General features: G+C 42.4%; 1 protein-coding gene across 3 annotated transcripts in view; it reads left to right on the top strand.

Moving 5' to 3' along the window:
* The window catches only part of DOCK1 (dedicator of cytokinesis 1), a 505,015-nt gene that overhangs the window by 426,840 nt on the left and 53,585 nt on the right, over window positions 1–24,590 (top strand). For all 3 annotated transcript variants that reach the window (XM_014794062.2, XM_014794063.2, XM_087432851.1), the window contains 5 exons: window positions 6,606–6,691; window positions 6,878–7,034; window positions 13,024–13,064; window positions 14,542–14,632; window positions 18,605–18,724. In XM_014794062.2, the coding sequence (XP_014649548.1) occupies window positions 6,606–6,691; window positions 6,878–7,034; window positions 13,024–13,064; window positions 14,542–14,632; window positions 18,605–18,724 (495 nt within the window). The remainder of the gene's footprint in view (window positions 1–6,605; window positions 6,692–6,877; window positions 7,035–13,023; window positions 13,065–14,541; window positions 14,633–18,604; window positions 18,725–24,590) is intronic.

Raw genomic sequence — 24,590 nt, forward strand, 5'->3', positions numbered from 1 at the left:
CCTGTGTTCTTCCGCTGCAGTGGAAGGCATTCCATTAGAATGTTCTTACACATACATTTCCCCAAGAGTCTACTTCTTTCTCGCCACCGCTTTTGCAAGAAAGAGCATGCATCAGCGTGTCCTTGTCCATGCCCTGGACGTCACTGGTCCTGCCTCTCCCAGTCTGTTCACTGAATGGTCTGGGACGGTGGTGGGATGGGATGGCATGAAGTTATCTGTTCCCGTGCCCTGTCCTCCTGGTGGCCCAGGACACCCTTTCCAGGGCTGCAGGCGGTGTCTTAGTCAGCTTGATATCATTTACTCTGGGCAGTTTCTGACAGGTGGCAAATAAGGTCTTCAAAGACCCACTGACTAAAATTCTCTAATGCCAGTGGAAGTCACCCATGAAGGGACATGTTGTGCAGGGACCTGAAGCCAAGGGGAGAGTTGATCTGATCCAGTGTAGGGGAGCTTGGACCTGGCAGAAGCATATGAACCAGGAGGCCCACATTTGTACAGAGTGGCCCTTGAGCTCTTCTAGAAATCCTTCCCACCTCATGTTGGCTGGTGTTCACAGCTGTGGATCTATGGTCCAGTGGAAGGAAGACCTTATGAGAGATTGGTGCTATATAACTGTTTTTGTGATCTGAACGGCTGTCTCCCATCCCCAAATCCCCACTCACTGATAAATCCTCTATCCCTGTTGGTGTACTAGTGAGACAGCAATGGTGCCTTCTTTTCAGGTTGTCCTTTTCCCCCTTAGTGCTCGCATTGTGGATGCTCCATCAGCATGGAGGCAAGAGCACATCCGTGAACCTCAGCTTGATGTCCACTCTAGCTGTGCCCCTCATGGGTGGCCCCTCCCTGCCCTGTGGTGGCCGTTGTTGACCACAGGGAATCTAGCCACCCTCCGTCATCACTCTATGCTCCCGTATGATTCCTCTGCCCTGTCCATGCAGCTGTTCTGAGTCTCCACTCAACAAAAGCCCATTTCTCATCTTTTCTACTTCTCTTTTCTCTGAGTGCCTCCAACACTCAAGCTGCTCTTGGCCATCCTGACTCTTCCAGCCCTAAGAATCTTCCATGATATGGATCTCCTAAACTGTCCCTTCTACTGCTTCTCTCCTCTCCTTTAGTCCCAGTGCACACATTCTCTGCTCGCTTTCCTTACAACTCATCCACTCCTCAAGTCATCCCTGCTGTTGTCTTCACTGTCCTCTGTCCTCACCTACCCCACCCCAATCCCAGAGAAGCATGTTTACACTGGAATGGCGGACTTCAGGAAATCTTGTTTTTTTTTTTGTCAAAGGAGAAATCCTATGTGTGAAGATTTCAGGATCTGGCAAGTTAGCATGGAGCGATTTGCAAGCATCATCGTCTTGGTGCCTCTTATATCATCTATGTAGACTGGCTGAGCCACGTTACCGCAAGATGAGTCTTCACCTGGCCTTAAACTAATCTCTCCCCCATCTGTCTGAGTCCCCTGCCCCTAAATGAATACCATTCTGAGTCTCAGCCTTACTGGATTTTGCTTCATAAAAAAGCATACCTTTAAATTCTCTTCTGGCACCTTTTTAAAGAATTCCATTTGTTATATCTTTGGAAAATACAGAACTAACAGCTGAGAATTGCAGCAAATTACCATATGGGCTATATACCATTAATAAAAATGGAATGGAAAAGCCTCCACAGTAAAATAATGTTTTCAATCTTGGAGCTATTTTCTGTCATCTTTGTGAGGGTCAGTAAAATGCTCCACAACTTCCAGAAATTCCCATTTAGTTGTAACGATATTAGAACATGAGTAATCTTTGTGTTTGCGATGTTTCTGAGCTCCTGTTTGAATAATCTCTTCCTCCTGCCAGTGCTGGTAACCTTAAGCAAATAATTGAATAACCCAGGTGGATGTTGGCAGCTTCTGCCACTTGGTGGGAAAGCCAATACATTTTGCACTGTAGTATGAATGTGAATAAGTTTGGTGGTGATTTTATCTTGTTTATTCTTCAATTCACTGGGATTTTGTTGGTTGGTTTCTTTATTTTTGCTTTCATTTTTAAAAATAATACTTGATTCTATTGTTTTGGATGCTTAAAGGGGAAAAATGGCACGAGAATTAGGCTTTTATTCCATTGAATTCCAGCCCCAAAAGCAGCCTGAGAGAACATGGAAACTAATACCCTGGACGCCAGGAGTTCTGATTACATTGACTTCTCTTCTTAAAAGCCCTCCAGCAGAGAGATGCCCAAACTTTCATAATCTCCTTTAGCCAAATTAAACAGGACTCACACTGAGGGCATTTTCCTGGAGTCCAATGTCATTGCATATAGCCCAGAAGTCACTCCTTGGTCTGGGTCGTGTAGAAATGGGGAGCAGCTGCACCTGTCTGAGGCGTTGCCAGGTGTAGCGGCCAGGCAGCAGACAAAACAGTTCCCCAGCCAGGCTACTACTGGTATGGGGCCTTGGGGCCTCTAGAGTATTCACGAGTATACTCATGAGTATTTCACGAAAGCTCCAAGGTCAGCGAGCTGCCTGCCTGTTGGATGTAGAAGGATGTGCAGATTTTAGAATGTGGGCTATTGAGTACCAGAGATTAATTGAGTGTGTATTTAAGTTTTCAGAGAGGTTACACAAGAGGAAAGCAATATACCTAAAAATATTAGTGTGTCTGAGCACAGGGATTAAAGGCTGAGTGATAGATTCGGGGGGGATCAGTACTTTTCGGATGTCAACATGTGCGCCCAGAGCCCCAGGGGTGTCGGAGTGCCAGGCTGCTCTCTGCTGGGCCAGTTCTTTCTCCTTGGCTGTGTTTTCCCCGCAGATACTATTAAGTGGCTTTCTCCCACCCACCTCTCCTGTAATGCTAAAGAGAAGGGACATGGTTCTGCAGTTCCATTGGGTTGGTCCATTTCCATTTGGAGGTGCAGAAGGAAAGAGAATCTAATTCTTTGGAGCTCTCTATACCAGGGCGTGGTCTCCAACCATGGTCCTACCTCCAGAATCTTGTGAGTAGTTTTTCTTGGAAAACAGGAGAAAGTAGAGCAGTACAGGGCAAAGTGCAACAGTTTACTGAGGATTTTTTGGAGAAGGGTCAAAGAAACCCTTTTGCTAATATTCTTAGCAGATAATGTTCCTAGATTTCAGCTTTCACTCAGCTCTTGAAAACCTCTGAGCACTCCTCGATGTGCTGAGTTATTTGTGCAAACCTTTCCAGCATGATCCAGCTTCCTACCTTGCTCCAACATAACCCCAGGTCTCTTTTATAAATGTGTTTCTGGATGCCTGAAAAATGCAGGGCTGGTTTTATACATGTATAAATGCATGATAGCAAGAATGGTAAATGTAACCCCCAACAAAAATTATGCATTCTGAACCAAATAGAATTGGCTTTTGGATTATCCACTACTGACACCCTTCACTCCATGATCTCTTAAATTGGAGCTAATAACCCGTGGTTATCTGTAGCAATGAGTGGCGAAAGCAATGGTTCCTTTCTAAGGTAATTGAATTAACGGCGATGTCAATACCCGTTGGGTAGCACAGTCCCCCTGGTCCACTGAGTTCAATTTAACAGCAACCTTCCAAAAGCCCTATACTTATACGTGGACTCTTATGTTTCATATTCTTGAAGCGCCGCTGGTATTGCATGCTTAGAGATACTCTGTTCAGTATTTTAAGTTGGACGCCCTCTGGATATTTTTGTAGTGATATTGGTGACTCAGACAAGAGAGGAAAATATAATGATTTTGTGTATCACATGAGTGAGCCTCTGCCACCTTTTGAGCAACGCAGTAAACCCTTGCTAATTTTGTCCTAACCGTAGAGAACCCTGTAGCAAATTACCAGACAGCGTACATTTACGAGTAAGATAATAAACATGATTTTTATAAAACCAGCTCTGCTCTATCAGCAAGTGCACTTTTTCCAATTTATTTGGACAGGATCGTTTAATTCTGATTGTGATAACAGTTCACAGCACACTAGCAAATTGATTCTAGTATATTCTGCAAAAATTAATGAAGAATCTGGAATTAGAGGCTTGCTGCAGATCTCTGGTATTGAATCCTTGCTGATAAACAGAATAGGATTGCCAGGTGTTTGTGCAAATTACATAGTTTAGACTAGAGGTTAGTAAAATTAGAATCAGCTGTGTTCTTCTGACTTATCATTCATCCACTCTTTCTAGACAACATTAAATTCATCAGTCAAAATTTGATAAGCAGCATACTTAAGGAGCTGGAGCTTCCTTATTGCCCTTGTTTGTGACAGCCAGGTTTACGTGGAAGCAGAGAAAACATGCCATTTCCATAATGTAGACTCCAAGTTCAAACACCTTCTGATTATCTAGTGATGAGCAATTTGAAATGCCTGCATGTTTGCCCGTGTTAGGATCAGGCATGTTTTTCTGCATTCTCTATGCCTTCCTCCTTGCATGTTCATTAAAGATGTGTGGAATTGAATCCTGTGTTTTGATTAAATTCAGTCTTATTTTGTATCTCAATTATTTGTTCTGAAGAATCAGCATGCACCAAACACTTAATCTTTGGCGTTCCCACCATGGCACTATTTGAGAGGTGGGACTGTGTTGAAAACGCCAACTTTTGGGCTAGTAGCAAGCCATCTCCCTTGCGTTAGATTCCAAAAAGAACTCCCTTTTACAGAAGTATTTTCTGTGAAAAGCAGAGTAATAGTGGGTTCGTATCAAAAGGTTGTTATTTTATAGTAAAAGTCATTATCATGAGACTTCAGGTGAAAAAAAGCAAGTCATTCTTTCTTCTTCAATAGAACCATCTCTTTTTCTGTGTTCCTAAAATCCCTGAACTTCTCAGGCCAAACAGAATCAAAAAAAGAGGGTGTTTATTGGGGGAGGAGACGATGGAGAAGATCAAGAAGAGAAATAGCAGGGGTTCGCTGAGGTCCGGCTTTGTTGATGTTGCTGAGTGCTTGATGTCAAGCAGGAATCAATACTTCTCTCCAGTGCTGTTTTAAGCCTTTGTTTCATCTGTAGCATGATAAAATTGTGGCTTCAGGCAGCGTGTCCTATCAAGGTCAGGCAGGTCTGTGCCTGCTTTGAGGCTCCTCCCTGGATCACACCAGACCCCTTGCCTTCTGCTTCACAGGGGGCCATGGGGGCCACAGTCAGCTGCCGCTGCAGCAGCAGCACCCTGAGTCCCAGTGCAGTGGGTGGTGCCTGCAGTACCTGCTACAGCACTCGCATGAGTGTCTTCACCACTTGGCTTGCGTGGCCAAGAGAGCAGGTTGTGTCTTAGCAACCTGCTGGCTCTCTCCTTTGCTGACATATTAAGCCCTCTCCAGCTGCAGTTGAACCCCAACTCTGTCCAATAATTTATGTGCACATTGCACATTTATCCCGTTAGTGCATCAACGCTGGGCGCTATTCTAGGGGTTCGGCTTACAGCAGTGACCAAGAGAGAAGAAAATCCTTTCTCTCACGCAGCTTAAATTCTTACGGGATCCTAATAATAGTGGGGGACTTGAGGATTGTTGCCTAGGAAAGCAGTGTCTGAGCATATATTTTAAAGGGATCTCAGAGACCCTTGCATATGTGCCATGGTGTGCTTGCTTTCTGAACCCTAAATTCAGCTGTTGTTTCCTTCAGTTCCTCCCTTGTCCATCTTCTTTCAGCTCAGTGTGGATGTCTCCTTCTCTATGGGAACTAACACTCTCACAGCCCCTCCTTCCTAACTGGCCCAAATCAATGGGTAACTGCAGAGCCCCCTTGTAACATGAGCACTCACCTGGCTAGAATCCTAGAACCAAGGTGGCTCTGAATTCTGCCAGGGATGGGGGACTAGGCAGCCAGGATGAGGATGCGTATCTATCATTATTGAGGTAGTTATTTCCAGCCTGATCAGCCACGGGGCTCATGATCCCTGTGAAAACATTTTGGAGATTTGGAAAATCTCCAAAACTCTAGAACTTAGAGTTTTCCCAAAAGCATGGATCCGAGAGACAATCAGTCAGTTCTGAGGGTCCTTGCCCACCCCTGTGCTCTGGAAATCCCATCAGAAGCTTTGGGGAGGTAGGGAAAGTCCTGGAGATGGACCTTCTTGAGGTGTCTGCTGGTCTGTCTGTAGAGACATTGCTCCTCTGGTTTTTCATAATATTTTTTTCAACCAGAGTGAGACGTTCGCTAGGATCCATCGAGGAATGGCAGTGAAGTGGCCCCTTGGATGTTTTCAGATTGCAGAGAACTCTTTGCTGGCAAGTGAAACACCATCTGTTCTTTTTCAGGAACCAACGAGCTGTTTTAGATGTTCCTTGTTCACAGAGATAAAGTTTGAGACATTTTTTCATGTTATTCCTTGACTATTTTTTTCCTACGTTTTCCTTGTCTTTCTTTCTCTGATTCTTGCTCCTGCTATTAGAATATGCATGTTTAGGCTCCATTCACCAGGGAAGGAAATGAAAGATTCCCCCTGTGGCATGGGATCGTCAGAAATCTCTGGGGGTTCAGGGATGGCAACTCTTAAGTGAAATCAGGCTTCAGAGGAGGAGGGTAACTATCTGACGATGATCTCGCGCCAATGTATATACTGTTGACGCTCAGGTCATAAAATGAAATATCTGCCATGCTGATTATTTATGCTTCCTTTGTTTAATTATAGTTTGAAAATGAGATCATCACCAAGCTGGATCATGAAGTAGAAGGAGGCAGAGGAGATGAACAGTACAAAGTGTTATTTGATAAAATGTAAGTGTTGATTAACAGTGAGATTTATGTCAGAATAGAGACATAGAGACTGTAATTAGACTACAATGAACTTTGTAGCCCAGAAATAATTAAAATGTGTTAATAATGGAAAATATTTTAAATTGCACCTCAGTCAAGTTTCTTTTTCTGAGTGTGATTAACAAGGTGTGTATAATTATTTTTCAGCCTCTTGGAGCATTGCAGGAAGCACAAATACCTTGCCAAAACGGGAGAAACTTTTGTGAAACTCGTTGTGCGCCTGATGGAAAGACTTTTGGATTATAGAACCATCATGCATGATGAGAACAAAGAAAATCGCATGAGCTGTACTGTCAACGTGCTGGTGAGTGAAAAGTTAATTAATTTTTCAATCTTCACAGAAAGTCAGAAACTGAACCAAAAAGTTCAAAAGCCTTATGACAGCTGGCCACAGAGCTTTCCGTGGCAGAACACAGCTTCCTTTGCTTGTTTCCTCATCTGTTGCAGAGAAGGAATAATGAAGAACTGTTTGCAGATCTGCTGTAAACAGGTCTGCAAAATCATCTCCCCTCTGGTTGTTTTCACATTGTTCTTCCTGTGGTTAAGAATGATGAGCCATCTTATTCTGTAACCAGGGTAGCACTCTTATTGATTATAGGTCTTAAGTGCTTCATTATTAGGAGATTGTAAACCTGTCCTATTGTGGGTTGAATGGTGGCCTCCAGAAGATATGTTCACATCTCCATCCTCAGAACCTGTGATGGAAAAAAAGCCGTCTTGCAGATGTGATTAAGTTAAGAATCTCGAGATGAGGGCCGGCCCCGTGGCTTGGTGGTTAGGTGCGCGCGCTCCGATGCTGGCGGCCCGGGTTCGGATCCCGGGTGCGCACCGAGGCACCACTTCTCCGTTCATCCTGGGGCTGAGTCCCACATACAGCAACTGGAAGGATGTGCAGCTATGACATACAACTATCTACTGGGGCTTTGGGGGGAAAAAATAAATAAATAAAATCTTTAAAAAAAAAAAAAAAAAAAAAGAATCTCGAGATGAGATCATCCTGGATTACCCAGGTGGGCCCTAAATTCAATGACAATTATCCTTATAAGAGACAGAAAAAGAGAAGATATAGACACAGCAGAGAAGACCGTGTGAAGACAGAGGCAGAGATTAGAGTGATGCTGCCACAAGCGAGGGACACCTGGAGCCACTAGAATCTGGAAGAGGCAAGGTGGGATTCTCCCTTAGAGCTTTCCGAGGGAATGTGGCCCTGCTGACACCTTGATTTCAGACTCTTGCCTCCAGAACTGTGAGAGAATACGTATCTATTGTTTTAAGCCACCAAGTTTGTGGTAATTTGTTACAGCAGCCACAAGAAACTAATGCATGGCTGCATGGCTAACAAATGGCTTGGGTAAACTTGACCACTGCCATCCAGCAGGCCTCTTGCACACCTGCTGTCACTGTGACATGGCCAAGTTCTATGGACACCCCCTCCCTGATGTAGTAGTGGTGCATCAGGAAATGCTTTAGGACAATGAGCTTTTAGGAAGCTTTATGATGAACTCAGCTGAAGGAAATGGTTGGCAAACTCAAGCGAGCCACATGACTGCCACATCTGGCTTCAGGGTCTCTGCATTTTCCTCCTCTGCTGCTCCTATAAGGAGCGAGAAGAGCTAAGTCCTGGCCCTGGCAGGGGTTTCCTCAACTTCCCCTGCCTGTCTGGAGGCAGGAATGACAGAAAATACTTCCCTTCCTTTTTCTACTTCACTTTCTGGATTTTCCATGTCACCACCTGGTCATTGGACAACATGTAGATGCTTGTTCAGACTTCCATATGCACCATTGGTATGAACTAGTAGGTACTTTGAGCTCATGGAAAGAGACTTTTGTGCCAGGAGGAATGCAACACATCATTTATTCTTTAGAAAATCACCAGAGATGTTTGGGTTAAAAAAATAAGCAAAAGAGTCTTTTCATCTTCCATCCACTTTAGTGTCAGTACTCAATCTGTGCTTTGCCATGAGGAGCTTTGCAGCTGACAGCTCATAAGCAGTCTCAGCCCCTTCATTCTATGGCTGGGCGACCTTTGTTGGCTAATGATAAACATTTTCTATAGCAAGTTTTCTTTTCCTTAAAAATCAAAATGTGGGGGACTTCCGGTGTGCGATCCAGCATATAAAAGGAGCTTGGAAGTTGTCGCTCCCATCCTCACATCAAGAAAAAAGCTGGCAAACTTAAAATCAACAACTCTTCTTAGATCTACAGGGGAAACTGCTCTCCCCAAAACTGAAGAGATAGGAGGACGCTGAAAATCATAGCTTATGGGAGCAGAAACCATCACTGGCGCCAGTACTGAATTCCTTTTACCCAGTACATCATAGCCATTTTCCACAGAAAATTACAAGGCGTACTAAAGGCAAAAAACACAGTTCGAAGAGACAGAGCAAGGGTGAGATCCAGACTCAGATATGGCAGAGGTTTTGGAATTATCAGACTGGGAATTTAAAATAACTATGATTAATATGCTAAGGGCTTTAATGGAAAAAATAGACATTTTGCAAAAACAGATGGGTAATATAAGCAGAAAGATGGAAACTCTAAGAAAGAATGAAAAAGAACTGCTAGAAATCCAAAATACTCTAACAGAATGAAGAACGCCTTTGGTCTCATCGATAGACTGGACACGGCCGAGGAAAGAATCAGTGAGCTTGAAACGTCTAAATATACGTGCATGTACATCATAAGGGTCTTGGGCAACTGTAGGAATTACTGGCTTCTGGCATCTGTCCCTGAGGTCTGGCCTACTGGCTCTGTGTGCCTTTACATTCACCTGTAGAGTGACTGTGCGTAGTGCAGCAGCGAGCTCTGCCCCTGGTAAGCTGGCCTCAATCTTTTGCACAGGAATGAGCCTGGCCCTTGCTTCATTGTCTTCCTGCATGCTTGCCTCTGTCCAAAGGAATTTATTTTCGTGGTGCCAGTGTGGTTAACATGAAATAGAAATCAGTATTTTCCTGCGGGAGAGAAATGGAAACATTTTCAAAATCGTTCCCTACTGTGAACATACTTTTCTAGCATTCCCTCTGATCTTTAAGGGGATCTAAGAGGCCGATTCCTATCCAGAAGGAAGAATTATTGATATGTTTATTAGGTTTCCCACTCTGATGATTGAGACTACTGTTTGTTTTAAGCAAGATCTCTCATGCTCACCAGGATGTGAAACCTGGTGGAGAAATGGTGATGTCCCTGAAGGTGACCTTTTATCAGAATCAGAATCCAGAGTCGGAAAACAAGCTCTTGTAATGACACTTACAATCACAGTTCCTGACGGTAACGTGTTCCTCTCTCATATGGTGCCTCGCTCGGCGCCTACCTATTGTTACTGCTGTTGGCACCAGCTGGTTTTTTAACTAAGACACACACTCAGGATTCCTGAGATGATCTGACATCATTAACTTCCTTCAACTCAGAACATTCTGAATCATTCCGTGAAGAGTCAAGTGTTCTATTCTTAACCATTTCCTGGGGATGATAAGATGGATCTCAACCCATCACAATTTTTTTCATTTAAGAAATAAAATAGATCTATGGATTAAAGAGAAACAAGAAAACTGGATTTTTACAGATAGGGGTTCTGTCTCTTAATATTCACTGCCCAGCTCACATTTAATCATATAAATAAAAATATAAATATATTTTTAATCTCCTGGCCCATTTTTACCTTTTCTCCTGGTACTTTTCTTATGAAACAGAGTTTCATAGAGATGAATATGCGTATAGATGTATAAACATATGTCAGAGATATATAAAGTGTATTCAGTTTATCGCTAAGCAGAAATCCCCTTGAAATCCTAAAGTCAAAAAATAAAATAAAAGAACATAGAATTTATTGATGCCTTTTAAGCTCATTGCCAAATTTCCTTTACAACCAGTGCTGTTGTTTTTTTTGAAAATGGAGTTAGAGGAACATTCTAAATTGTGTTGATTCGTTAATGTCCTAGTCTTCCTTGCACTTAAAAAAAACCAAATTAAAATAAAAAAATAAGAGACAGGAGCTGTCACTCTGTCCAGAGACCTAAGTCCCCTCAGTGTACCCCTGTGAGCTCATCTGCATATATATTGGATCATGGTTCCCACCGGACAAAATGCACACTTGTAATTAAGTAGAATTTCATTGTCAGCTCATAATCATGCAATCTTTAATTACCGGTCGATAATTTTGTTGTGTGTCACCTCGTTTTTCTATGCAACCATCAACATATCCATCTCTAAGACTGGATAAAATCATTGTCATTTAACAGAAGTTACTCTCTTTGTGGCCCCTTTACAAGGCTAATTAAGGTGGTTTTGACTAGAATTCCGGAAATCATAGTATCTGTTTTAGTCATGAAGGAGTACAAAATTGAAATACAACGCAAATGTCCAAGTTCTGAAAGATCCATGCATGGTAGTTGAGTGGAGTTGGGGGCCCTGTCCTGATGGGGTTGCTCAGAGAGCCGCGGAGCTTTGAGCCTGGCACAGACGTCAGCACTGATGCCAGGGGACTTGAGAGAGAGGACTATGGGGCGCAGGATGCTGCCTGCAGAGCCCAGAAGTGGAGTGCCAGAGCAGCGTGAATTTTATGTAAGAAACAGAAAGGTTTTATATAGAAATTGGGATTTGAGATGAGTGTCCTTTGGTTCTAGAGAGGTTTTGAAGTCCTAGGAAGGGCACAGAACTCAGCACAGGCAGGAAATAGGAGACATTTCCATATCTCGGAGAGAGGAATGAAGGTTGCGTGATACCCCCATTGTGAAATTGTAAAGGAGAATGATCAAAAGCTTAGGAAAAGATTAAAAATATGAGAGCAAAAGAGGATGGTGTGAAATCGTAGCTTGTAAATACTGGCGCGTTAGAGTTGGAAGTGAAGGGCTCATCCCCTGCCTTTGATGCAGATTCTCTTTGTTACGTTGCTCCGCGTTGTCAGCTGAAAATGTCCTCATTACCCGCCACAGCATATGAACCAGAGGACGTTAAAATCTCAGATGCAGCAAAATCTCAGATGCTCCCTCTTACTTTCTATACTAATTTATCATTTCTTTTCAGAGAGATCAATTCTGGAAGCAATGTCTTTTTTTGCTAATGAAATTAAACAGGCCTCACTGGATAATTATATGCCTTTATAATGGTGATAGTCACGAGTTATCTCAGGCACCGATTCCAAAATTCTAACATCGCTTTCAGGTGCTAAATTTCACGTGGAGGGTGGCCATGGTGTTTCCATACCTTAGGCCTTGTTAGGTGACTGTTCTGTACCTTTTTGGTGCCTCATGTATGATAAAGATTTTAAGATGTTTATAGATATGTTCACATTAAGAAATATAATTTTGATAGAAATGTTTATGCTCACCCGGAAAATATTTTACAATATATAGAAGTAACCCATTGTTTATAATCTGCTAACTAAACTTTCTCCATCATTGCTTATGGAGAGGTGTTTTTTAAGTGGCAATGAGTTTGCTTACTATATTTTAGAAGGTCCGTCTGTCCAATACAAATTTCTGTGATGATGTAAAAGTTCTATATCTGCACTGTCCCATATAGTAACACTAGCCCCAGATGGCTATTGAGCACTCAAAGTGTGGCAAATGCAATTGAGGAAGTGAATTTTTAACTTGATTTAATTTAAATTAAATTTACTTTACATTTAATATGCTTTTTTTTTTTTTAATTTTCTTTTTTTCCCCCCAAAGCGCCAGTAGATAGTTGTATGTCATAGATGCACATCCTTCTAGTTGCTGTACGTGGGACGCGGCCTCACCATGGCCGGAGAAGCGGTGCGTCGGTGCGCCCCTGGGATCCGAACCTGGGCCGCCAGCAGCGGAGCGCACGTACTTAACGGCTAAGCCACAGGGTCGGCCCAAAATTTACTTTACATTTAAATACACGTGGCTAGTTGCCTTCTTGTGGCTCTTGGTGAGGCTGGGCCCAGTATACTTTAAATCATTTTGATGATGCTTATTCCCAAATTTGGGATCTTTAATATTTTTTCACTTCTAATGAGATTACAATGGTTGAGAATGGTTAAGATATCATATCTTTGGGTAGCACCTGGTTTGAATTGAAGACAGGAGTAGATTTTAGCCATCACAGTGTTCAAAGTGTAGGAAATGTAACTGTTAGAATCACCTCCCTAAAAAAGTCAAGGATGGTGTAAGATGACTTTGCATTTTATGTGAGTTTATGATTCTAATCCAAAGAGCTGGTTCCATTTGGCTGTGTTTGACACAAATTGAAGCACCGTGAATTTTTGATGTGCATGCAACACATTTTATAGAACAGGTTTCTTAAAACAGTGTTGTGGTTTGATTTTTCAGAATTTCTACAAAGAAATTGAAAGAGAAGAAATGTACATAAGGTATGTAGGCATCATGCTTGTCTGCACCTTCTGCACATTTATGATAATTGCTGTTTGTCAAGTCCATGCTAAGAAATGTTTTATAACCACACGAGTTTATCTTGTAGGAAATCGTGGGGCCTAGAGACTGAATTTGGTGGAGCTTCCAGATGTATTCCCAGCCCTCGTGCAGGCTGTGCCTGCTGACGCAGAGATCTGGGGGGTCATTCTTAGCCAGCTCAGAAGCAAAGCCATAAATGACTATTTCACAAGGTTTTTGTACCTCCTGACTGATTCATGTGACCCTTTTGAAAAAAGGCACCACCACAAATTTTAATGTTGCACAGTAAGCTATCTGATCAAATGGGAAGTCCAGTTTTAACTTATCAGAAATAGGCAATATTATAATTTTCAGTCTATTCCTACTTTAACTGACAGCATATTCTCATGTCTTGTCTTGTCTGCTGGATTTTTCTCCTTCACTTGCCTTTTTCTCTAAGAATGGTGGGCTGTGATTGATCTCTTCTCCTTCTTGGTCGCTTTTAGGGGCCAGTGTCAAATATTTAGCAAGATTACCACTTAGAATAGACCAGAATAAGCGTATAATACACATGGCATTAGTGTTTAATGATGGACTTACTATATCAAGCATTATTTTCTAACTTATGATTTCTAAGATTTTTTTACTTTCTCCTTTAAAAAATATACCATATAAATTTAATAAACAATCGGCTTCTTTTATCTAAGATGTAGGTTGCTCTATATTAAAAAAACAACCTTTGGGGGCCAGCCCAGTGGCATAATGGTTAAGTTCACGCGCTCTGCTTTGGTGGCCCGGGGTTCGCAGGTTCGGATTTCGGGCATGGACCACACACCACCCATCAAGCCATGCTGTAGCAGCATCCCACATATAAAATAGAGGATGTTAGCTCAAAGCCAGTCTTCCTCAGCAAAAAGTGGAGGATTGGCAATGGATGTTAACTCAGAGCCAATCTTCCTCACAAAAAAACAAAAAAACAAACAAAAAAAAACTTTATTTTTTTATGGCAGAGAAATTTTTTTGATCACATTCACTGTGATCATTGGAGATCTTTATTCTTATGGATTTTTATTTTTATGGATTTTTTTGTGCATTTGGATTCAATAGAAATATAAGAAATCACAATCAAACATTGTATAATCTCATTTCAAATGTGTGAAGAAAACTCTAGTAAAGATGAAAAGGCATGAGAAACCATGAGGTACAATTCTACCTTCTTGTGCCATCTTCATTTTTGTCCTCAAAAGAGATGATTTAAATTTAAAAAAATATTTTATTGTATAGTACTCTTGTTGGTTTTTCTTAGAGCTTTCTGCCCCAAAAGTTTTCAAGGCATGAATTGTGAACATTGTAGAAAGAAAATATAGATATGATTTACTGTAGAACTTAGCTCTTGCAATCCTCAACACAAACTATTTGGTGACATTTTATGAATGTACCTCTCTTTTATCAACTCAGGTATTTGTACAAGCTCTGTGACCTACACAAAGAGTGCGATAACTACACGGAAGCAGCTTATACCTTGCTTCTCCACGCAAAGCTTCTGAAGGTAATAAAAATTAACCACACAGCTTTATGATTCTGTCATTATAAATTATAAGGTTATTTAAAATTTGATTTTTCTATGACAATTTTTAGTAAACCTATAACTTAAGATTTTATGGATATTGACTAAATGCAATGACAAAAACAAAGATATTTAGGAAGTACTTTGATTATACATTTGGCCCTACTGAATGCATATTTCATTTCACAAGATGTCATCACTAAGCAAGTTATCACTAACCACCGTAAATACCGATCATTGGCCTGTCAGCTAGCAATGAGTTAGATTTTTTGATTTCTTATTCATGCCAACAGGACTCAGTGATAGTGGAGAATGACATCAATAAGAAGGAATTTCTGTGGTAGAACAGCTAAGAGACAGGATGAGACATACCCTTAATAATCTTAGCAAAGAGTGTAGGGACCAGATCATGACTTTTCTCTCCTTGAGTTCACATTGAGATCTCCTGTTAATCTATCAGTTCACGTTAACCTCCTGCCTGATTCTCCTGGAGAGTGTTGCTCCTGAGCACAGGTCTGGCATGACAACTTTCAGCTCTCAGTGATTCTTTTGTTATGTAGATAGCTTTTGACATTGGCTTTTTTTGTTTGCAGTAACATACTCATGCTCTCCCCCATTATCCAGTTCCAGCCCAGTTAGTCATACAGAGTGGATCTTCAGTAAATAATTGGGTGGATGGCTGGATGGCTGGATGGCTGGATGGCTGGATGGATGTGTGGATGAGTGGATGGATGGATGGATGGGGAGATAGATGGATGGAAGTGTGGGCAAGTGGATGGGTGCATGGATGGATGGGTAGGTGGATGGATGGATGGGAAGATAGATGGATGGAAATGTGGGTAGATGGATAGATAGATGGAAGTGTGGGTGAGTGGGTGGATGGATAGAAGTGTCGGTGGATGGATGGATGGATGGATGGGGGGATGGATGAATGGGGGGATGGATGGATGGATGGACGGTTGAGTAGATGGATGTATGGATGGATGGGGAGATGGATGGAAGTGTGAGTGGATGGCTAGATGGATGGATGAATGAGGGAATTCCTGTACGACTTCTAGTTTTATATTTTAGAACTTTAGCAAATCATTAGATTATCTTTCCCATGATACCCTTATAAAAAATTGAAAAATTATCAACTGGATAAACAAGAACAGTTATGAGAATTAAAATTTAACTGAGTCACCCTACATAAAGACTGCTCATTCAAGGATTCCTGTTTCCAAACTCAGGCCAGTCCCCTAAACACCAAAAAATGGAATGAAAGAAAACCAGATAAGATTATGTTAAAATGGGCACTAAGTAATATCTATTGGGTGATGAGAGGCATTAAGGAGAACACTGTGTTAGGGAGTGAAACTCTGGCAAGAATCTTCCAGCCTTTGGCCCAATCCTGAAATCTCCAGTAGCTCCTGTGAAACAAATACACACAGGCTGCTTCAGAGACACTGCAGCATGGAGATTTACCTCTCCCTGAAAACAAAGGAGTCCATTACAAAGAAAACACGAGGAGGCTTAGCTCAGTCTGGATGCCTCATCAGTAGTCATCAGTAGTCCCCCTTTGGCTTTGAATGTTTAGCTTTGAAACATATAAAGCTTTCCCAAGTAATGTAATTTATGAAGATAGAGATTTCAGTTCATGCAGCTGACACCAGCTGTCTCACTATGAATTCTAATGGCCTTAATTTGTTAGAAACCCAAATTTCTGTAACAAGGCGTTTTTGCAAATATGAAGATATTTCTTTTATACCAGAGAAATTAAAATGAGGTTGATAAACTGCCAACTCACTCTTACTGTCTCTCTCATAGTACATAAACTTTTATACATGTGCATGTGAATGTAAAAAATATATATGTGTTTGTAAGCTATCGTTTATTTAATCCCTGGATTTATTGAGTACAGAGGGGTTTGTCACAAACCACGTGAGTGTGTGTTTCACAACCCAAATCAATAGTCCCAATTGTATTATCTTTCCCACTGGGGCTCTAAATTTTCCAGTTAAATGGCGAATGCTACATAATCTCTCTCCATATCTTTTACACCATTATGTTTTGCAATTTTTCCTAAATATGTTTTGATGTTGCTGTAAATGTGAATTCATGCTGGTTAATCAATGTACTAAAGAACATTATTTGAATTGTTATGAAAATTCTTCCTCAGTATGACAAATATATTCTTGTTCATTAACTAAAACACCTCAAATGGAATCTTCTTTTTTGGTTAAGGATATTTTGTCAGAAAGCAAGGGCAATAAAAACATCAGCCTTTAACCTAGCAATCAAGTTATTTCATCTCAATGTTTAGGTGGAAGAGAGAGAGAATTTTTGCTTCCCTATTCAATTTTTTAAATGATTTTAAAATCCAAGGAAGTTATTTGAAATCTTAATTTTTTAATTCTTGTTTATTTATTATAGTTACATTTCAGAATCATCTAAAGTTTTACTTTCGTCCCCCATAAAAGTAAAAATCTAGCCATGTTGTGCAAACTCCACAATTAATGAGTTTTTAACTTCCAATTGTGGTCGGGATATACAAATCTAACTCTAAGGTGAAAAAATGTGCAGACTACTTAAAGGTTTCTCGTTCTTACTTGACGTTCCTAGAGCTGGAGAGCCATTCTGGCCCCGTGCTCTGCGCCCTGTTCTGTGGAGCCCTGGGGTCCAGCAGGAGGTGCTCCGGGGCCCTTTGGCTTCAGGAAGGTGGGAAGCGGCGTGTGCTATGTGAGCCTCTTCAGGAGCCTTGCCACATTCCCCAGACTTCTGCACCTCATTTAGCAGGCCAGTCCCTTTGGGCCTTTGCCCTATGCCACAGCGATCCCTATCTAGCTCTTCTGATTTTTCACGCCCCCAATATGTGGCACCACAGTTGGTCTCGTTGTAACAGATGTGGCCTGACCAACACTGAGTCCATGGGGGCACCCCCACCCCCATGTTGGTCCAGGCAGCCTGGGAGCACATTGCTTTCTTTGCAGCACCATCACTGCACTGACTAAAACAGGTCAAGCTCCACCACCTTGGTCCAACCGATAAACAAGCCCATTCTAACGATTTCCTTTGAGGAGTCTCCCCAGAGCCCCCATTGTGCAGTCTTGCTTAATGCCCTTAAATGCCCATGAAATCTTTTTTGCAGTGTTAGTATATATCATTATGCTCTATTTGTAATAGCACTATCTCTGGGTCAGGCACCTTCTGACTCTTCTTTGTCCTAGTGCCTTGCACATAGTAGGTCCTCATGACGTATTGAATTTTATTGAGCCCTATACTTAATGCCATTGCTTTCTTGAGCCTAAGCTCAGGAGTTTACATGTCAAGTGAGCTTGCCTTCACTTTGGTGCATCTCCCCAGCTTGCTGAGACCTCTGTGCATCTTTCCTTCGTACCATAAGTCCACTGACACTTCCACAAACACTGGCCGAGCCCTGCCTCTGTGCCAGGCAATGTGCCTAGGGCTAATGGTACAAAGACACCTCCCAGTCTGTGAGGAGCTTGATAGCCGATCAAGTCCCTTTCTGTACAACTTGTAAGTGTGATCCATGTGCCTTCTTGCTGTTGATTGAAATGTTGAGCAGCGCAGACCCAGGCCAGCACCCTGGGATTCCCCACTTGAGACAGCCAGAAATCGCCTGGTTCATAACTCATCCCAGATGTTGCAAGGCATTATCAGCAAGCTGACAATTCTGTGCTTTCCAGAATCTGGTGGGTTTCTCTTCTGTATGAATGTAGACCCAGCTTTGCCTCCCTCTTGTCTTGCATTCCTCTCGGGGCCTCAGCACAGAGGTTTTGCCCTCATTTCCAGGCCCCGACAGCCTGATGACAGCAGCCCCAAGTGTCCCTGGAATCATGGCCGCGTGTGTGCACCGAATGTGGAGCTCACTGTGCATTCTGACCCGAGGGTAGGCAAGTGTTAGCACCGGACGTGCCCTCACCTGGCACTACTCATGCACTGCTTTTGCCACAGTGGTCGGAGGATGTGTGCGCGGCCCACCTCACCCAGCGGGATGGGTACCAGGCGACAACGCAGGGACAGCTGAAGGAGCAGCTCTATCAAGAAATCATCCACTACTTTGACAAAGGCAAGGTAAAAAAAAATGTGATTTTTCTTCTGTTTTCTTATGTGCACCTTCCTGCAGCGTTGTAAATAGATTTTTTAACACACGATGTTTGTGGAACCAGAAATTTGTTACAAATCATGTATTGGAAGGTTATGTGCATGGTCCTTCAGCTGGTACTTCTGAGTGGAACTCTTGAAAAGAAAAATCAATCGTCCTTTTATAGATGTTCAGATAAGCAGTAAAAAACACAAGTATTTTTATAGTCCTTGCCAGAGAGAACCAAATCTGGGACACTAATTTGGAGGAGTTTCTAGACACTTACAGCTAATGTATTCTTTTGAAGGTTTGCATTTTTCTATTGTCACTGAAAAATTAATTCTGTGGTAGTACCAATATTAGCCAGCCCTGGTGGTCTAGTGGTTAAGATTTGGCACTCTCACCACCACAGCCTTGGGTTCATTTACTGATCAGGGAACCACACCACCCGTGTGTTGGTTGTCATACTGTGGTGGCTGCATGTTGCTGTGATACTTAAAGCTATGCCACCAGTATTTCAAATACCAGCAGGGTCACCTAGGGTGGACAGGTTTCAGTGGAGCTTCCAGACTATTATAGACTACGAAGAACGACCTGGCCACCCATTCCCGAAAAAACTGGCCATGAAAACCCTATGAATAGCAGCAGAGCATTGTCAGATACAGCGCTGGAAAGTAAGAGGATGGTGCAAAAAGACCTGGCAGGGTTCCACTCTGCTGTCCACGGGATTGCTAGGTGTTGGAATCCGCTCCGTGGCACTAACAACAGCAAAGACCAATATTGCTTCATTTTGGTGGCGTGTAGATTAATTGGCTCAAACAAAATAGTTTATTCCATTGACTCTACTAAAAGGAAACTGCCACCATTTTAATCAGCCAGTAGAAGATCTCATCACTTATTCGTGTGGTTCAGATAAGCAGTAAGTACTAAAAAAACGAGTGGCTTCAGCTTCGGAATTTTTAAAGATCTGCCACCAAAGTCACTTCGGAGCTCCTTCTGTGGCTTCATCAGGATTATTAACTCATCTTGTTACCTGCTTTTGTCATTGAGAAAAGTGACCAGAGAATTCTATGAAGGTACCTGTATTAGTCTCCTAGGGCTGTCGTAACAAAGCACAAACTGGGTGGCTTTAAACAACAGAAATTGATTCTCTCACAGTTCTGGAGGCTGTAAGACTGCAATCAACATGGCAGCAGGGCCATGCTCTCTGTGAGAGAATGACTGAAGGAGAGAATGGTTTCCATGCTTGTCTCTCAGTTTCTGGTGTTACTGGCAATCCTTGGTTTTCCATGGCTTGCAGACACGTCACTCCAATCCTTACCTCCATCATCAGATGGCATTCTTCCTCTGTGTGTTTCTGTGTCTAAATTTCCCTCTTCTAAGAAGACGAGTCATTGGATTTAGGGCCCACTCAATCCAGTATGACCTCATCTTAACTTGATTAACTTAACTTAAAGACTCTATTTCCAAATGAGGTCACATTCACAGACAGCAGAGGTTGGAACTTCAACATTTCTTTTAGGAGGGATACAATTCTACCCAAAATAGCACCTATATCAGGAAAAGATGATGGCTGCCCCTTATTGTGGCTGTCAACATAAACCAAACCCTATTGACAAGATAATGTGTGTTTTATTCATTCCCTACTTTCCTTGACATAGGAAAAAACCAAAACTCTTCAGAATAGCATGTGGATTGGCTAGAGGCCACGTGGAAATAAGGATCGGAAATGTTCTGTGGACTACACCCAGTCCTGTAGTGGAACAGAATATATTTTTTCATAGAAATGAGATGCTTTCATGACTAAGGCCAATTACTAAAATTTTGTTAGTTTAGCCATGGGAATCCTGTTTTTCGGCAAACTGATAAAGAAATGGAGCTGATTCAGCCATTCCTTCCCCTGATGGCTTCTTGGTTTATTGTGTTCTAGAAAAGGGTGATCAGGTGCCATGGAGTGGGCAGAGCAGGAGGTGGGGACCTTGGGAGGTCCAGGAAGCCCGAGGGCCAGCGGTCATCAGGGCTGAGGAATGTGTGCCTTTGCTGATGGCCATTCTGGGCTTGCCTTGTGGCAACACTGCCTCTGACAATAGCAGCCCCTGAGACCTCTTCAACCATATTTCAGCCTTTGTTCCCTCCCTCGCTCTCTGTATTTCGGCCACACCATCCCTTTTGAGTCCTCAAATGCACCAGCCCTTCCTGCCTCTGCCCAGCAGGCTTCTACTGCTCCTGCCCTCAGCTCATTTCTTCCCATCTCAGCTTAAATGTCACTTCTTCTTCAACCTCCACAATGTCCTCTTCTTTTCCTTTGTAGCACTTACTATAATTTGCAGTGATCGAGTTGCACGTATATTTCTTTAGCAAGTCTGCCAGTGGGTTGTAAGCTCTATGAAGATAGAAATCCCACATGTTTATTCCCCACAACCTATCTAATTCTCAGAACAGTGCTTGGTATATAACACAGTGGGCATTTGTTGGATGAACGAAGAAATCAATGAAAGAATGAACAAACTAACAAATGAATGAATACTCAGCATTTAAGAGTGATTTCTAACAGATGAGAAATGCTTATTCATAGCAGAACAGTGGGCCTTGAATAAATAATAAGTCAAAGAACAAAGTCCTTTTATTTTTAAGTAAAGGTAGCCTCATGGAGGGAAAAAAGAATGTGTTCAATTTAGAAGAGTGGTTCTCAACTGGGACCCACAGGAGACTTTTAGGTTGTCATGGCAGGGGGAGTGGATGCTACTGACATGTAGTAGGTCGAGGCCAGGGATATTGCTAAATATCCTACAAGGCACAGACAGTCCCCTACCACAAAGAATTATCCAGTCCAAAATGTCAATAGTGCCGAGGTTGAGAAATTGTGGTTTTGAAAAAACGAATTCAAGTGACAAAGTATTATAGGCAAAAAGAGAGCTAGGCTGAAGGAATGTCCCCACATGTTCCTGTGTTTTGGAGGAGACAGAAAGATGATTATGGTCAAGTGATCAGTCGGCTAACCTCAAGTCAGAAACAATGTCCCTGTTAATCAGAGTTCGGGAGGATTGCCTTCACAGTAGCAGTTAGAGTTGTCTTGGCAAAACAGGTTGAAAAAAGCCGTTTCTGAGTATCTGTAACTTTTCCACAAGACTGTTAAAAACAAACAAAGTCTGCTCTTCTATCTAAAGCTAAATGAGAGTGAGTACAGGTGAGGGAGAAAATTTTGTCAAATGAAATTTGAAGTACCTGGGTGATTAGCTGTGAGGAAAACAAATCATTGTAACATCAACAAGCATTACATTTCCTGGGAAAAAAATAATGGAAGGAAGTAATTACTCATCTTCTGTATCAGTCAGGATGGGATGGAATATGCTGGAGTTTCAACCTCTTGAAGTCCCAATGGCTCTACACAACCCAAGTTTATTTTTCACTCATGCTCCTTGTCCATCCTCCTCTCCCAGAACCCTGGTGAGTGGAGGTTCCACCACGAAGGAATGCATCCTCAGAAGGAACAATGAGTTGCCAGCCCGGCCCTTACACGCTCTGCCCAGAAATGACACAGGCATTTCTGCTTGTGTCATTGGCTAAGCCAAATCACATGGCCACAACGAACTTACAGTGGATGGGGGAGCGGCCGGAAGAGAAGGCAGACTCTCGCAGCACCTCCATCTACCAGGGCATTTAATTAGACAAGTGAGTTGGGGGTCTAATCAAGGGCTCTCAAGGCACATGGAAATTACCTAAGTATGCGTATGTTCTGAAAAAGATAACATTCACACTAATCCTCCAAATAGTGCGGCTTCTCACAACTGGACATGTGAGAATAGAGATATCACTCAGAACTTGTGTTGGGCCTTGATCCTGGTTTCTCCATAGTTGAATTTCCTTCTCTGTTTAGGGAGGGGTTGGGAATGGTGTGGACAGCAGGGCAATGCAGGAGAAGCAATGAGAGAATGGACTCCTGTTCCCTATGGCTAGGGTGCTGGAAATCTCACCAGGCGGGGAGTAGGGGAAGTGGGAGGTCACAGCAGAAGATCAACGTTTGGCACTTTGTGCTAGATTTAGAATCACTTTCATTTAGGAAATATGACCGAGACGTGGGTGTCCCTGCCAGGTGTGGGTATATGCAGTCATTTGAGAAATATTTGTGCCTTTTCTGAAAGCAATGGAATAAGACAAGTGGCCGAGGCCATTGCTGCAGATTATGAAACTTGATTCTGGGAGGACCCAAATGCACAACTTTCCGTACTCCATTCCCAGACTGCAATCATCTTGGGGGAAAAATATCTCTGGCTCGTGGGTGATGGGTGGCAAGTGTAATAGCCAGTGGAAGCTTGAAGGAGTGCCTGGGTTAATGTGGGGGCCCTCCTGGTGGAGCAGGTGGGCACCAGGGAAGCCAGCTTTCAGGTGATGGGTGGGGCAGTAACCTGAGCTGTCCAATAGTGGAGTCTCCAGCGACATGCGGTCGTTGGCACTTGAAATGTGGTCAGTCCAAACTGGGACGTGCTGTCAGCGTACAGTACACACTGGATTTCTAACAGTTCATGTGAAGAAAAGAATGTTGTTATGGGCTGAATTGTGTCTGCCAGAAATTCCTGTGTTGAAGTCGTAACCCTCAGTGCCTTGGAATGTGACTGTATTTGGACATAAGGCCTTTAAAGAGAGAACGAAGTTAAAATGAGGTCACTGGGGTGAGCCTTGATCCAATATGACTGGTGTCCTTATAAGAAGGGGAGATTAGGACATAAACACGCACAGAGGAAGGACCATGTGAGGACACAGGGAGAAGGCGCCATCTACAAGCCAAGGGGGGGTCTCAGAAGACACCATCCTGCTGACAACTTGATCTTGGACTTCCAGCCTCCAGAGCTGTGAGAAATAAATGTGTTTAAGGCATCCAATCTGTGGTACTTTGTTATGCCAGCCTGAGCTAATACAAATGTCAAATATCTCATTATTTTTTTGTTATTGATTACATGTTGAAATGATAATATTTCAGATATATTAAATATTACTAAAATTAATTCTATTTTTTAAAAATGTAGCTACTAGAATTTAAAATTACATATGTGGCTTGCATTATGTCTCTGTTGTCAGAGCTGCTCTCAGTCAAAGACTTTGTTCTCGGTTAGCACAAAGAACATTATGTACTAGCACATCCATCCACGTGCTGGTGGTCACTGGAAGCTTTACTGCATCCTTGGGGCCCTTACAGGCAGCCAGCTGTGCTTACGTGCCTGTTGGTATATATTCCTTATACTAAGTGAATGTTTGAAAAACTGAAATATATCTAAGAGAATTAGAAAAAGGGGACCAAAGCCAGAAAATAATAGAATTTGCATCAGAATGACAAGGGAAAGCATAATAACAAGCACCAAAATTAGATTTTTGTTCTTGTGACCCAGTGTCATTTCTGTAATTTTGAAATAACTGTCAAGAGTATTAGGGAATTTGGAGGGATGGGCGAGTTAGGGGCTCTTTTATGGCCAGAAGATTCTCTGAAGGAACTACGTGCAAACAAGGGAAATGGTAGGAAGGAAAGGAAAGAGGAAGAAACAAAGGCAGTTATGAAGATAATTCGTAAGAAATAAGAAAAACCAACATAGTTTCATGGGAGCAAGGTGGAGTTTTCCGGTACTTACCTGTTTTATCATCAACATGTAAAATTATGCCCCTCGGTTGTGTTGTTTTCTTTTGTGCTTTGAGCAAAATCTATTATAGTCCCATTATTAGTTTCCCAAGGACTTAAGGATGAGTCGCGTCTCCTCACTGTGATTTGTATATCCAGCTTCGCTAACGAGCGCCACTGACAAACTAGCTCTAGGATCTGCACCAGCTTGGCCAGCTGCTCCCTGGGCCACTGCTGAACGACTTGGG

Source organism: Ceratotherium simum, chromosome 6, assembly GCF_057802395.1.
Source record: "Ceratotherium simum simum isolate JZ-2026a chromosome 6, ASM5780239v1, whole genome shotgun sequence".
Classification (NCBI taxonomy): Eukaryota; Metazoa; Chordata; class Mammalia; order Perissodactyla; family Rhinocerotidae; genus Ceratotherium; species Ceratotherium simum.